Consider the following 12,322-nt stretch of genomic DNA (forward strand, 5'->3'; position numbering starts at 1 on the left):
ATGAAACAAGCAAAGCTTCCTTTAATTAGTGGTATCACTCTTGGATATCTGTGTCAAAAAAAGCTGAGAGATCTGTGACTTTATGTCAGCTTAAAAAACAGCATGAGTGCTTTGGAATGTTAGACTCCAAGGCAGATATCTAAAACACAGTCGACTCCATTCAGTATATATGTGGCCACTGATGTGTAAGACTGAAGTGCACTGGAGCAAGACAATAGACTTCAAATGGTGGCCAGTAGCTATAAAGATGCTGTTTTTTGTTAAGGTTTATTTTTTTCTCTTTCCATCGTGTTGTACACATTTCATCCTGGATGAGAGACGTTCTGTAATAATCTCCTTTAGTAGCTGCTGTCATTCATTTTCTGTGCTGTGTCAACTGTTTCTGTAGAGATGCCTTATTAGAGAATAACCTCATGTCTATATTTGTCTTTTAATTTGCACACAAGGCTAGTTGTGAGTGTTCGACCTGTAATACTTGAACCTTAGCTCAAAATGCATCATCTCCTGTCTGTGTATTCTAACAGCGTGTACATGGAGATAATTATAACACATGCCACAAGACATCTAGATTATGTTATTCAGATAACTCAAAGTCAAAGTCAGGGACTTTTAGTCCCAGACACAGTAGCCATATAGAAACTATTGATGTGTTCATGTTAAGATGTGCTCTATAGTTTGCAAACAGCTGGTTCACTATGATCGAGGGAGGATTTTTTTTTTTTTTTTTTTTTTGCTGAAAGAACATATTTTAACTTAAGCAAATGGGAGAAATAAAAAGTGTAGAGACAAAACATCTTAAAAAGCTTTCAAGTTGCTCATACCAATGTAGCAAAACAGTATTATAGCAAACTAAAGTCTTTTAGTTCTGTACTTAGTGGTGACATTGTGCATGGTTGGCATGGTCATAACAATGTCATTTAACACAATAAAGTGCAAAAATGAAAAACGTGTTGCTTTTTTTTTTTGTCCCCTGTGTTGAATCCAGTTATTAAGACAGTAATATTATCTCTGTGTTTATACCTTAAGTACAAATGTACAAAGGTATTATAACTGATCTTGTTTATTATTACAAAATTCAATTTATGGTCAAATGGCTGGCAGTTAGACAATGTACTCTGCTGACCTCTCAATGTTCAAGACTAAATTTATATGAACCCTGTTTAGGGGTATTTCGTGGATGAACTCGGACTGTGAATGACATGTTTTAACCTTTTTTTCATCCTAACTTAGTCTAAGTCTAACAATGTGATCATTTTCTCCATCACTTTCATTCAAGAAATAGCTTAAATAGCATTAAACTGATGCACGAGTGAGCTAATGTCCATGTTAAACAATGTATTTTTTTCTGTTAGTTATTAAAATTATCACTGATTACAGTGGTATACATATAATATGAATATCATTGATATCCATAAAGCTTTTGAGGATGCTCCGACAAAAGGTAGTGCGTTGGTATTTTTAAAGGAAAGAAACGAAAATGTGTAAAATCCCGTCGTTCACCTTCAGCTCTCATATGTAGTTCCCCCTGGGCGGCGTTAGGGGGCGTTTCAGTTTGACTCTGCTGTGTTGGAACCACGAAGAAGAATCACTACGAGTCGAGAAGAAGAGACGCTGCCTTCGCCTCTTGCTGTGAGTTGTTCTCCGAATTCTTCTTTTGCGGTCAGTGATAATCACTTAATGGTTTTGTTGCTTTTATTGTTTTACTGTTTCTTGCTTGATGACGAACTGTTAAACTGAATGAAATGTTATGAAAGCTGCTCCGGCCTTCTCTGGCGAGCCAAACGACGAGGCTAAGCTAGCTGAGAGGAGCTAATGGAGAAACACCATAACTGTTCTTATTTTCCCAGGTTTATTTCAGCCAGATATGTTGTGTTCCTAAATGAGAATCACATGCCGATGGTGAGACGATTGGTTTTGTATTTTCACTGGAGGAATCCAGTGTCCGTCTCCGTGTTAGCTCTGGAGCTAACACTAAAAATGGAAGCACGCTCAGCTTCGTGTCTTAACTGGACTCTAAAAAGATCAGCACTGAAACCCGAGAGCTGACCACCATCGTAAACACACCAGAATTAAGTCAAGCGTCTCGTCGCCACTGTGTTTTTAAGATATATCTATCTTTTGCTTTAAGATATTATCGCTTCTAGGTTCACGCAGTTTTCTCTGCCTCTAGAAGTATGGAATCCAGTCGTGCAAATTTTACTGCCCTCTGCTAACAAAGATGCTTTGGTTCTATGCACAAGTCCTGAATTTCATTAGACTTGGAGTAATTGTGTAAGCATGACTTCATATCCAACATGTATGGGGAAAAATCTGATCACCGTGCTATATTAGATCCGCTGTTGCGTAATGGGAAACGTTTCGATTCATTGGAGTCAACTCATTGAACTAACACAGTCACGAAAGTAAAAGTGATTATCGATCCACTTCGAGTATCATCAATGCCATTTTAGTCTTTTCAAGGTACAATATCAGCAGGACCAGTAGGACTGTTAAACTTTTTAATTCCAGGCTAATGTGTCTTATTACCTTAACTGTTATAATAAACACGGTTTATGATGGCATGAGAAGGTATTTAGGATGTAATGTGTTAAAAGACTGCAGTATGATCACTCATTAAAGTGCTCTGAAATAAAATTCTGGCAGTAGCGCTGCAGCCTGTTGCCACATGAGAAAAACGAAGAAATAAAACATGTAAAATGCTACTACATTGTAGTTGTACAATTGTGCAATACTGGAAATAGAAACACACCTTTTGTGGGAGTTGATAAGAAAATATTTCCCAATCAGCTGTTTTTGGAGTGGCTAGGTAATGGAACTGATATTAAAACCTATTATCTTAATATTCTGGTGCACAGGAAATTAGATTTGTTTTTGGAATGTGGCTGTGAAGTGAAGAATGTCCTTGTAATGTCATTGAAACATGTGTAAGATCACTGCCAAGTAGTATAGCCTTTCTAATCTGTTTTTGTTTAAATTTTGAAGTGGTACCGATAAGAGAAACAGCTGATTAGTTCAGTTAGTCTTCTGATAAGATTGACTGAACTCTGATACTTTGAACCCAGAAATGCTTTACGTGTTACTGTGGGTTGTCTTCAGCAAACAAGCATTATCAAGCAAGTGATATGTGTTTTGGATTGTTACAAAGTTGAATTGCATCTGTGTCTTTGCATGCTGTGTCCCATTAGTAAGATGATGCACACTAATCGTGTAAGGTTTGGCAGTTTTGATTTATATTAGCTGCCAAAGCTTTGACTGCATTTTACAGACAGTGTGTAAAATGTTCTTTAAGAGTGTAAGCAGTATTACCAGCCTGACACTGTAGATCATCTGAATGTTAGTGAATAAACAAAGTAAGTGCAGAAAGTTAACCAAAAACTGAAATGTTGCTTAACCTGGTGTTTTTAATGACAAGGTCTCTTAATAAAGTGTATGAATTGTTCATCTAACTTTCCAAGAGCTGATTCAGCTTGCATGATGTTTCTTTTAAGTCTGGGAAAGTAAAAGATTGATTAACAGGAAAATCTAGACCCAAACCTGCTTATCAATTGAATTACAAATGTTGACTTTCCGAATTCATTCATCCCTTCTTTTTGTTTATAGATTGAAAAGGTATTTCCAATCATGGTCAGAACACATTATGGATCACCACGTCTCAAATCAAGGTAAATGCTAGCAGTCATGTTCTAGTCATATTCTTTGATAGCTTATTTCTTTTGATTCCTTGTTAAATGTTACCTATAGTAATATTATTAGTTATTAAAATCTATATATTTTTCCTAATTCCCTTTTTTTGTGGCCTGTCAGACCTCATCCAGATGATCATGAAATGGAGCCTGATGAAGGTAACTACAGTCCTCACTCCAAAGGTCGAAGAGATGTCCAAGACTATCCATCCAAGGCGCCATGCAACTGGAGAGAATCCAGAGGTAGAGGGCGACCCCCGGTGGTCAGGAGAGGTCCTCTGATGGGAGAAGAAAGGGAGCCACATTTTGATCACTGGAAATCTCAGGGCCACGATTCCTTTCAAGGTTACCATCCAAAAATGGAAGCACATCACGGTCAGAGAAGACCTCATCAATCCAGGCCACCCCGCTCCCCTCAGATCCATCATCGGTCATCTCACAGTCCGTCACGTGGACACCACAGTGAGAGGGGCCGCTTTTTTAATGGCCACCCCTCAGGCCACATGTCACCTTCCCCAAGACATTTTCAGAGTCACCCAGCTGACAGGAGACCAGGTTCTGCACCCCATTACCAGGGGTCTTTCAGGGATCCCAAACGGCACACGGGCTATCCTCCACAGGATCAGCGGGGTCGAGACCCTCGAGTGCATCGCAGTCCAAGAGGAAGGCCTTATGGAGACTCAGGTCATGGCATGAAGCACTGGAATATGGCCGGATCATTCTCTCACCCACGCAATGGAGAGTACGGACCCCCTGGACCACAAAGAAGCCCCAGAGAGATGCACGGGAGAGGCCCGTTTACTGAGAGGTACAGGAGTGAAGCAGCAACCCCAGCTGGGTAAAATGATTAAAGAGGAGGTCTGAAGCTGGCCAGTCCTTTCATTGACGGGGGTTGTAGTGAGTGCTGCCGCTGTGCCCCTACTTTATTTTCTTAAAGGGGTTCTAGGGGGTCTGATATGAGGTTTCACCTGCCATTAAGAGGAGTGTTACACCAGTTATTGCTCTTTGAAATGATACTTCTACCTGTTTCATTCTGTCAACGCATAATGAAGGGGCTGCATTAGGATAAAGCTAAAGGTTCTGGCTCCCGCTTAAAACGGCAATGGATCTGTCATTGTAACAATTTCTCTATTGTTTGATGGATATGCAGGTGGTCATCTGAGCAAGACTCCCGGCGTCAGTGGGGTCCAATGGAGAGGCTGGGCAGCCGATCCCACAGTACAGAGAGGGTACAAGATGATGCTCACCATTCCCCATACAGAGCCCCCTCATGGAAAGGAGCGGCAGGACCACCATCCTTCCACAGGAGCCCTCAGGAGAGGCAAGCGCCAGGACCTCGCAAGAGGAGGATTTCAGACATCAGCATGCCTTCTTCACCCCCTGTGCTGGAGCACGGCATTATAAAACACCCCAGGAGAGACCGACCTCAGCCGCTGGGCATCCCCAGGCCATTTGGTGGTAAACCTTTGTCCCTTAGGGATAAAGGTAACCCAGTTAAGAACCATCAAACTGGAGCGGAGTCTCTTATGAGGCTCAGAATACCTCCATCTATGAAACCAAGACCTCACCTGATCGACTCTCGCACGGTACTTGAGATTAGGAAGAAACGCTTCCAGTTAGATGCTGCACCGCTTCAAAGTCCCGAACCAAGAAGAACAAAACCACAACAGTCGCCCCCTAGAGAGGAAAACGACAGCAGCACATCTTCAAGAGACTCAGACACAGAAACAGAACAGGTGGAGTCTCGCCGGTCCCCAAACTCACACAGGTACGGTATTATCCTTGTAGCACTGTTCGCAGGGGCTTGATGATGATGAATGTGAAAGGGTTGCCAGCTGTGGAAAGTGGAGAACTCGTGATGGGCTAAATGTGCAACAGTGATTCGGTTGATGAAAAGCCTCCCTGTCTGCGAGCTACATGTGTGTCAAAGTACCTACCTATCCATTCGGATGACAAGAAGCATTGCGCTCCAGTCACTCGTCCCGTCTTTAACGCCAAAGTGTTTTGAATCCCTAAAAGTAATTGATGAGCGGAGTGGAAAAATGGTTGAAACACACTGCTCAAGATTTCTCCTTGTTGGTGAGCAACGACAGTGGTGTGCTTGAAGGAAGTACTCAACCTGGTGTTTCAAACTCAAGATTGAACGAGTCTACACAACATGTTGCAGTGTTGAACAGAATCCATTATGTGAAGCAAGGCAGCCGATCAAAGATGATTGCACTCACCATGACCTAGTCTGAAATTGCCACGCTGAAGTGTTTACATAACTGGGAAACACATCATACACCGAAAGAGGAAGATTCGATCACTGCAAGTTGATGATGACCGGCTGTGGTATACAGAACAAGATGAAATGGCGATTGCCAGTGCCACGATAGGTCAAGGAATTTCCGAGGCGCTCATTTGTGGAATGAGTCTAATGAAAATGGAAGCTATCCAAGATGTTTGCCAGCAAAACAAGCCGAAAGGATGTCAATGTTCATTGAGCAACATTTGAGGAGTTGTCGTGCAGCTCTGGTAAACCGCGGGAACCAAGCATGTGATTGCACTACTGATGTATTCAGAAACCTTCAATTTGGATATAATGATTGATGTATTGAAATGATTAAATTTCAAGACAAAACCTTTTAGAATATTGGTAAATTATGTGACTAGTCATTTATAAGTATATATCCTAAGACATTCATCAGTCATGCCTATGCAGTCGAAATGGAAAAAAGTCAAATCCAGTACTCGGTTCTGCACCAGTCCAAGTTTGAGAGAGCCACAGTGACGGACGTGCCCTCCTCATTCAGAATAAACCCAACAAAGAGGAACCCTGAGTTCAGTCACAGTGAGATTGTGAGCACCGGAATGATTTATTTTCCTTCCCGTCGAACGCAGTGCCTCTCCTTTCAAGCCTGTACCAGATAACAACCATGTCACACTTGGAATTGCTTTGAAGACGTATAGAAAGGATTACCTTGTTGGTTCAACCTGCGATCATGAGGCTTTGAGATGGATACATTCCAGTCACGGCAATTCCAGAGTCAATCTGACCGACGGAAGAAAATCGGTAGCTGAGGTCACAAAGTACGTCCTGTCCCATGTAATGCACAGATGTTGACGCAAAGTGCAGACGTACCTTGACGAGATCTCAACGCGAGGTCAAAGACTGCCCGTGGGTGAAATTCTAACTTGAAACTCACAAGGAAAGCACTGAGAGTTGACCTGCCCAGTTTGACCACCGATGCTGTCAGTGTGAACCAGCATGTTCTGTTCCCAATCACCTGAAATCTGACCTGAGTTCAACAGCTGGAGATGCGCATCATGAATATGATGGTAAAACCACATTAAAGAAAGTCACTGCCATCGTTGGAGTGACAAGTGCTTGTATGGTTACCATTATTTCTTGGACATCATCTGCTCGTATCACCAAATCTTCCCTAGAAGAGGAAAAGGGAGCGTTGAGCAAGTGTTGTATTCTGGATCAGATATTTGGGTCCTGACCTCGAGTCAGATGGAATCGCGACTGAAAAGTGTTCAGTTCCCTGCCTTGAGAGCCAAACCTGGGCGAAAGAAGATACATCCTTTGTAACCAGTAGACAGCCCTGGAAGCTTTGTTGACGCCGTTAAAGATCACTGGAGGGCTTTGGAATCTGAAAATGTCGTCCTGCTGTATGTTCAGTCAACGTCTTGAACCCATGGGCTGCCGTGGATCTTTGGCGCCAACGAGAAAACATGGAGCGATACGAAAACTACTCAGAAGGTCAAAGATGGACGATCGAAGTGTTGATGTCTTCTAGGCCCATATCATAATGTCCTTCAAGATTTGGCAGCTCTTTCCGTCGCTCAATAAATGAAGAGAAGTCAAATTGATTCATTTTACAAAAATAGAAGTAAAGGAGCATGGACTTTCCATGGTTTTTGTAAGTACCCAAGTGCTGTGTGACTTTATGGTTATTTCTCTGCAGAACAGAGCGGTTAACTGATTATTTAAGTAGTATTGATTTGAAGAGCTCACAGAATTGTTTAATTTTCAACTTTCAGTCTCTTTTTAAAACAGAAATTGTTTGGAAAACAGATGTGTTAGGATTGGGATGTTGATGCGCTTGACTCCACTGTGATTAATCTTCCCTCCCATAGAGAATCTTCTCCCATAGAGAACGGTGACCTTGTTGTTCTGTCTCACTGGTCGCTGGGGCCGAGCTCCTCCAAGGACTGTTCACCTCCTAAAGATCACAGTCCAGAGCCTGAGAGCGGTAAGTCCGAGTGTCTGTGGTATTTCTGCTTTTTTCCTTCATCGGCTCAAAGTTGTTTGTTCTTTCTACATCTGTCATGGCTTCATTTCAAAGTGTTAAGAATCTTCTGTTCATTGTTCAGATCACAGTTCAGACGAGGACGCGAGTCCAAGCAGACGAGTTCAAAAGTCAAATGAGTCGAGATCATCGTCTGAGGAAAAGAAACAAGAACATCTGGACAAGAAAACATTCAGGTGCTTTAGAAACTGCAATTACAGAAGATCACATAATATTTTTCTTAGTCTTTGTCATCACATTTATATGAATATTGTTAAACTTCAGTGTCTTTTAAAAAAAGGTTTGAGTTTCCACATTGTCCAGTTTCTGAACTCATTCTATTTCTTTGCAGACCATTTAACAGGATGCATAACACATACCGATTTGCAAGGCCTTTCAGGCGACCAGGACCCGGCCCTTTTCTGGTAATTTGAATATTATTTGCACAACACAACGTAAAGAGTGACCGTTACAGTCTGTAGAAGGGCTTAAAATGATTAATGGGTTTCTCTGTCTCACATACTCCTTTCAAAAGCAAAACATGTCGCGAATCAACGGTTTAGTGTGTATGCTGATCTTTCACTGTCATTTGACAGAGGCCGAAGATGTTTGGTGGTCCCAGGAGGATAGACCCTGAGCTGATGACCATTAGACGCCCGCTCATGGTATGCAGGCCATCTCTTATGAGAAAAGCAACAGTGCACCGTCTACACTCACTGGCCAGTACGTGATTCTCTTGTGCTTTTTTGCTTTAGGAGAGTTTAGTGCCACGTCCGTTCCCTAACCAGAGGCCGATGTTCCGGAAAACTCACAGCATCATGTCCAAATATCGCAACATGAGAGCGATGAGGCAGCGTGCGCCGTACTACAGAGGACCCCACCAGCAGCGCTGGTGATGATGATGACCGCTACAGAGGTATGCACCCAGTCATTTTCAGCTTACTGTGCCATGTGAGAACTTTGTTTCATCACTTAATGTTCTTTTCTGCTTGAGAATTAAACTATGGTTCCCAATTGTTTATTTCAGTGAACGTGTCTCAATCTGCAAGCTTGAAACTGGAGACGACTGGAAGATCCCATCAAGAGCTTTGCTGTTGGGAAGACTGCACAGACTACAGTGCACCATCTCAACACTCCCAACGCGCCTGTGCATGAAGTGTTGTTGACTCCATTTCTTTTTTTTTGGTACAAGTCTTTGTTTCATCTTTGAAATACTGCAGTACTTGTAGAAATGTAACATATGACATATTATACTATCCCACTGGTGAGATTGCTGCTTGTTTTGAAATGTCCTTGTTTTACTTCACCTATTGTAGCATTTTTGTTCATGAGCAAAAGTCAATTTTACCAAATTGTGAGAAGCATTTTCTTTTAATATCTGATGTTTTGTCTGTAAAGTCTCATGATATGAGATGTTTTATTTGAGAAACTCGTGGGCGTTGAAGTGTTTGTCAGCTTGATTGCTGCTACTTGTAAAAGTTGTTCTTTGAGACGGACACTTGAAATAAAAATGGTTTTAACACAATCGGTGTGTTGTGTTTTAACTGGAAATGTAACAAAGAACGTCTGCATCAGACTGAAGGAATCAGAAATGCACATGGAATGAGTGACTTCAGGAAATGTGGTGGAGTTTATTATTTTGGGGAATAAACAGGAGAACATTTATCTCTACTTTGTGGGTAAGTCAAACAATGGGGCACCACACACACACACACACACACACATGAATATGTCTTTGGATTGTAGGGTTAATCTGGCTGAACCGAACACCCACAGAGGGATGATAAACTTGAGTATGTCTCAATATCCAGAGAATAAAAATGTCAAAGCACTTTAACAGACCAAACTTGTCATTCCTGAATTGACAGAGGTCGTGTGATTTTCATTCTCCGCTGTGATCAAATCTCAGTATCAAGCAAGTTTAGACTTGACTCTGAACTCAAGGTTGCCTGTTTCGCAACAGTAATACAGCACAAGGCTGAATAACTGACCCTGTGACTGCATAAATATTTGAAGAAGACATTTTTAGCAGAATGAAGTTATGGGAAACTTGGCTGTTTCTGTATACGAACTGACAGTTCTGGGTTGATGTTGGTCTGCTGTCACTAAAGAGGTGCTCCTGGGCTTGACCTTCACCTTTCATGAGAAAAAAAACAGTAAAACAAAGGGAAAGGCACAGTGTTTTGTTGATCTGTTTTCTGTCTTTTACCAAAAGTCAGCAGAAAGTTCTAAGTCTCCTTTTAGAAGAAGGTGGATCAAAATGAGTCCATGATGTTTCAGATGCTTTCCTTCTGCCCGGTCCATTCCTTTCTAACAGCTTTCTCCCTGTGGTGTGTGATGCCCTACCATGCCCCAGCGATATTTGTGAGTGGCGTGGCGCGGCACTCCGTCCCGCTCTAAACTTAGCCCTGACAGTACAGCTCCTCATCACAACATGCGCCGCACACCGCCGTGGATTACAATGGACGGTGTCGAGTTTCCACAGATGCCGCCGTATCTCGCCGGTGATGCTGGAAAAACAAGGTAGGATCCTTCGCCGTGAATCACATTTATGTGGTAATTGGTTTATTGTGTTTATGAAGGACTGTAACGGGTCATGGTTCACTGCTATCTGCACTGGGTGCAGCAGATTTGTTCACTGGTATGGCATGACAGAAACAGCTGCCTCTACTGTAACACACACTTCCAGTCACTCCCACTTTCACCAAGACCTAATTCTGCTCTCTGTAAACAACTTTGAGGAGTTTTACTTTGAAAATACATCCTATTAACATAGTTTTACCAATTTCTTATTGAGGATATGATGAGATTTCACCGAGCTGACAGATTTGTGTTTCTTCCTGCTGACCTGACTTGATCCCGTCTGTTGTTTGTAGATGTAGACTTAACGGTTCTGCAGGTTTTTCTGTCTTGTATTCCTCTCTGTCACGATGGGCAACTATAGCTCAGCTCTCATTCCTGGTAAGACTTACAAACACTGTTTTAACGTATTAAATTCAAAATAACTTTTTTGAAAACCACCAAAGAAGCAATAAGACGTAGGTCTATAAGCATGAAAATGGCCGACAGTGAGAGCTCTGCAAAGTGTGTTTTAATATTTATTCTTCATTTCTCTCAAAGAAGCTGAAGAGTTTGTGTCTGTGGCGGAGCAAACAGTTCACTCTGCAGAGTTACAGTCAGAGCTTCAATCTCTGGGAAGTATCCATTTTTAATGATAAAGAAGTCACACTTTGTTATTAATTCATTCCACCATTTCAGATACTACTGCCATTACTTGTTGCCTTGTGTGTAACGAGTGTGTGGTCTGGCGTGTTTGTGTCCCATCTGTCCTTGAGATAAATATAACTTTTCTGAGTTGCCTCATGCACACAGACATGCACAGCAGCTGAAGATATCCCAGAGTTTCCCCTACATACACTTTACTTGGGCGGGCCGCCCAAGTAGATTGACACCCGCCCAAGAAGATGAATGAAAAAAAAAAAAAAACGCGCGGTCTGTCTCTCACACTGGGTGTCAGGCTCGCGCACCCCCGTGTACTCTGATCTCTGGACACAAAGCATGGAAGCATGCTAGTTTAGCCGCTACCGGCTACAGGCTAACAGCCTGCAGGCTGCAGATTAATGCTGGTCGACCGTCCCGGACAGTAAAACTTATAATCAGCTCGATTGGCTGATTTTTCCTGCAGAAGCTCCTCATGCTGTTTTATTGAGCAGGCTGTATGTTCTGCTGTTGTGTTTGTTTATATGACGCTGCGTGTGCAGCTCCGAGTCCTGCTCCGTGTCTTCTTCTCCATTTTGGAGTTTCTGTGTCAGAGTGACAGCGCCATCTGAAGGCCTGGCGGGTGAACTACATCGTTTTGAGTCCTTGTTATGTTGCGTGGATGTAGATATTTCCTGAAGCGATGCTGTATGGACAGGAAACTGAGGAGATTGTAAACAAATAAGTTGGGCTCATTTGTAATTCAGGGACAGGTAGACGTCCAGTTGTGTTCCATTCTCAACTGCTCAAAACACCACATCACACTGGAAACATCTGGAACCACGGAACATTAATAATTTTCTATAGTCTTCCAGTCATCGGATTTTCCCTAAAGCCCACAGAGAAGACATTTACATCACCAGCAGAGTTCTGTCGGATTTGGACGTCTGTTGCTGTGAAAGTTAGGATACGTAGATATGCTTTGTATCCTAATCTTGATAAATGTAATAGCATTTCAAGAAAATTGACCCCATTTAATGAGAAATAAAATAATAATAATGTTTGCACCACCTGAGCCCACAGTAAGCTGTCATAAATTTAATCCAGTACAATAAAAAGCTGTGATTAAATGCCCCCCCAAGTAGATAATTATCGTCCATTTAT

The 12,322-nt window shown here is 42.1% G+C and overlaps 1 protein-coding gene and 1 long non-coding RNA gene across 2 annotated transcripts; both read left to right on the forward strand.

The window, feature by feature from the left end:
• The first annotated feature begins 1,579 nt into the window (after positions 1 to 1,579).
• Positions 1,580 to 9,479, forward strand: LOC115396078 (serine/arginine repetitive matrix protein 1-like). The gene is made up of 10 exons (XM_030101843.1): positions 1,580 to 1,629; positions 3,601 to 3,662; positions 3,805 to 4,491; positions 4,834 to 5,451; positions 7,809 to 7,924; positions 8,046 to 8,157; positions 8,313 to 8,385; positions 8,557 to 8,625; positions 8,716 to 8,876; positions 8,988 to 9,479. The coding sequence occupies exons 2-9, from the start codon at positions 3,622 to 3,624 to the stop codon at positions 8,854 to 8,856; spliced, it is 1,857 nt and encodes a 618-aa protein (XP_029957703.1). The 5' UTR covers positions 1,580 to 1,629; positions 3,601 to 3,621; the 3' UTR covers positions 8,857 to 8,876; positions 8,988 to 9,479.
• A 928-nt stretch (positions 9,480 to 10,407) lies between these two features.
• LOC115396086 (uncharacterized) lies at positions 10,408 to 11,337 on the forward strand. Its single transcript, XR_003932349.1, has 3 exons — positions 10,408 to 10,483; positions 10,837 to 10,921; positions 11,081 to 11,337. It is a non-coding gene; the product is annotated as an uncharacterized LOC115396086 (long non-coding RNA).
• Positions 11,338 to 12,322: the final 985 nt, after the last annotated feature.

This window comes from Salarias fasciatus, chromosome 10 (assembly GCF_902148845.1).
Source record: "Salarias fasciatus chromosome 10, fSalaFa1.1, whole genome shotgun sequence".
Lineage (NCBI taxonomy): Eukaryota > Metazoa > Chordata > Actinopteri > Blenniiformes > Blenniidae > Salarias > Salarias fasciatus.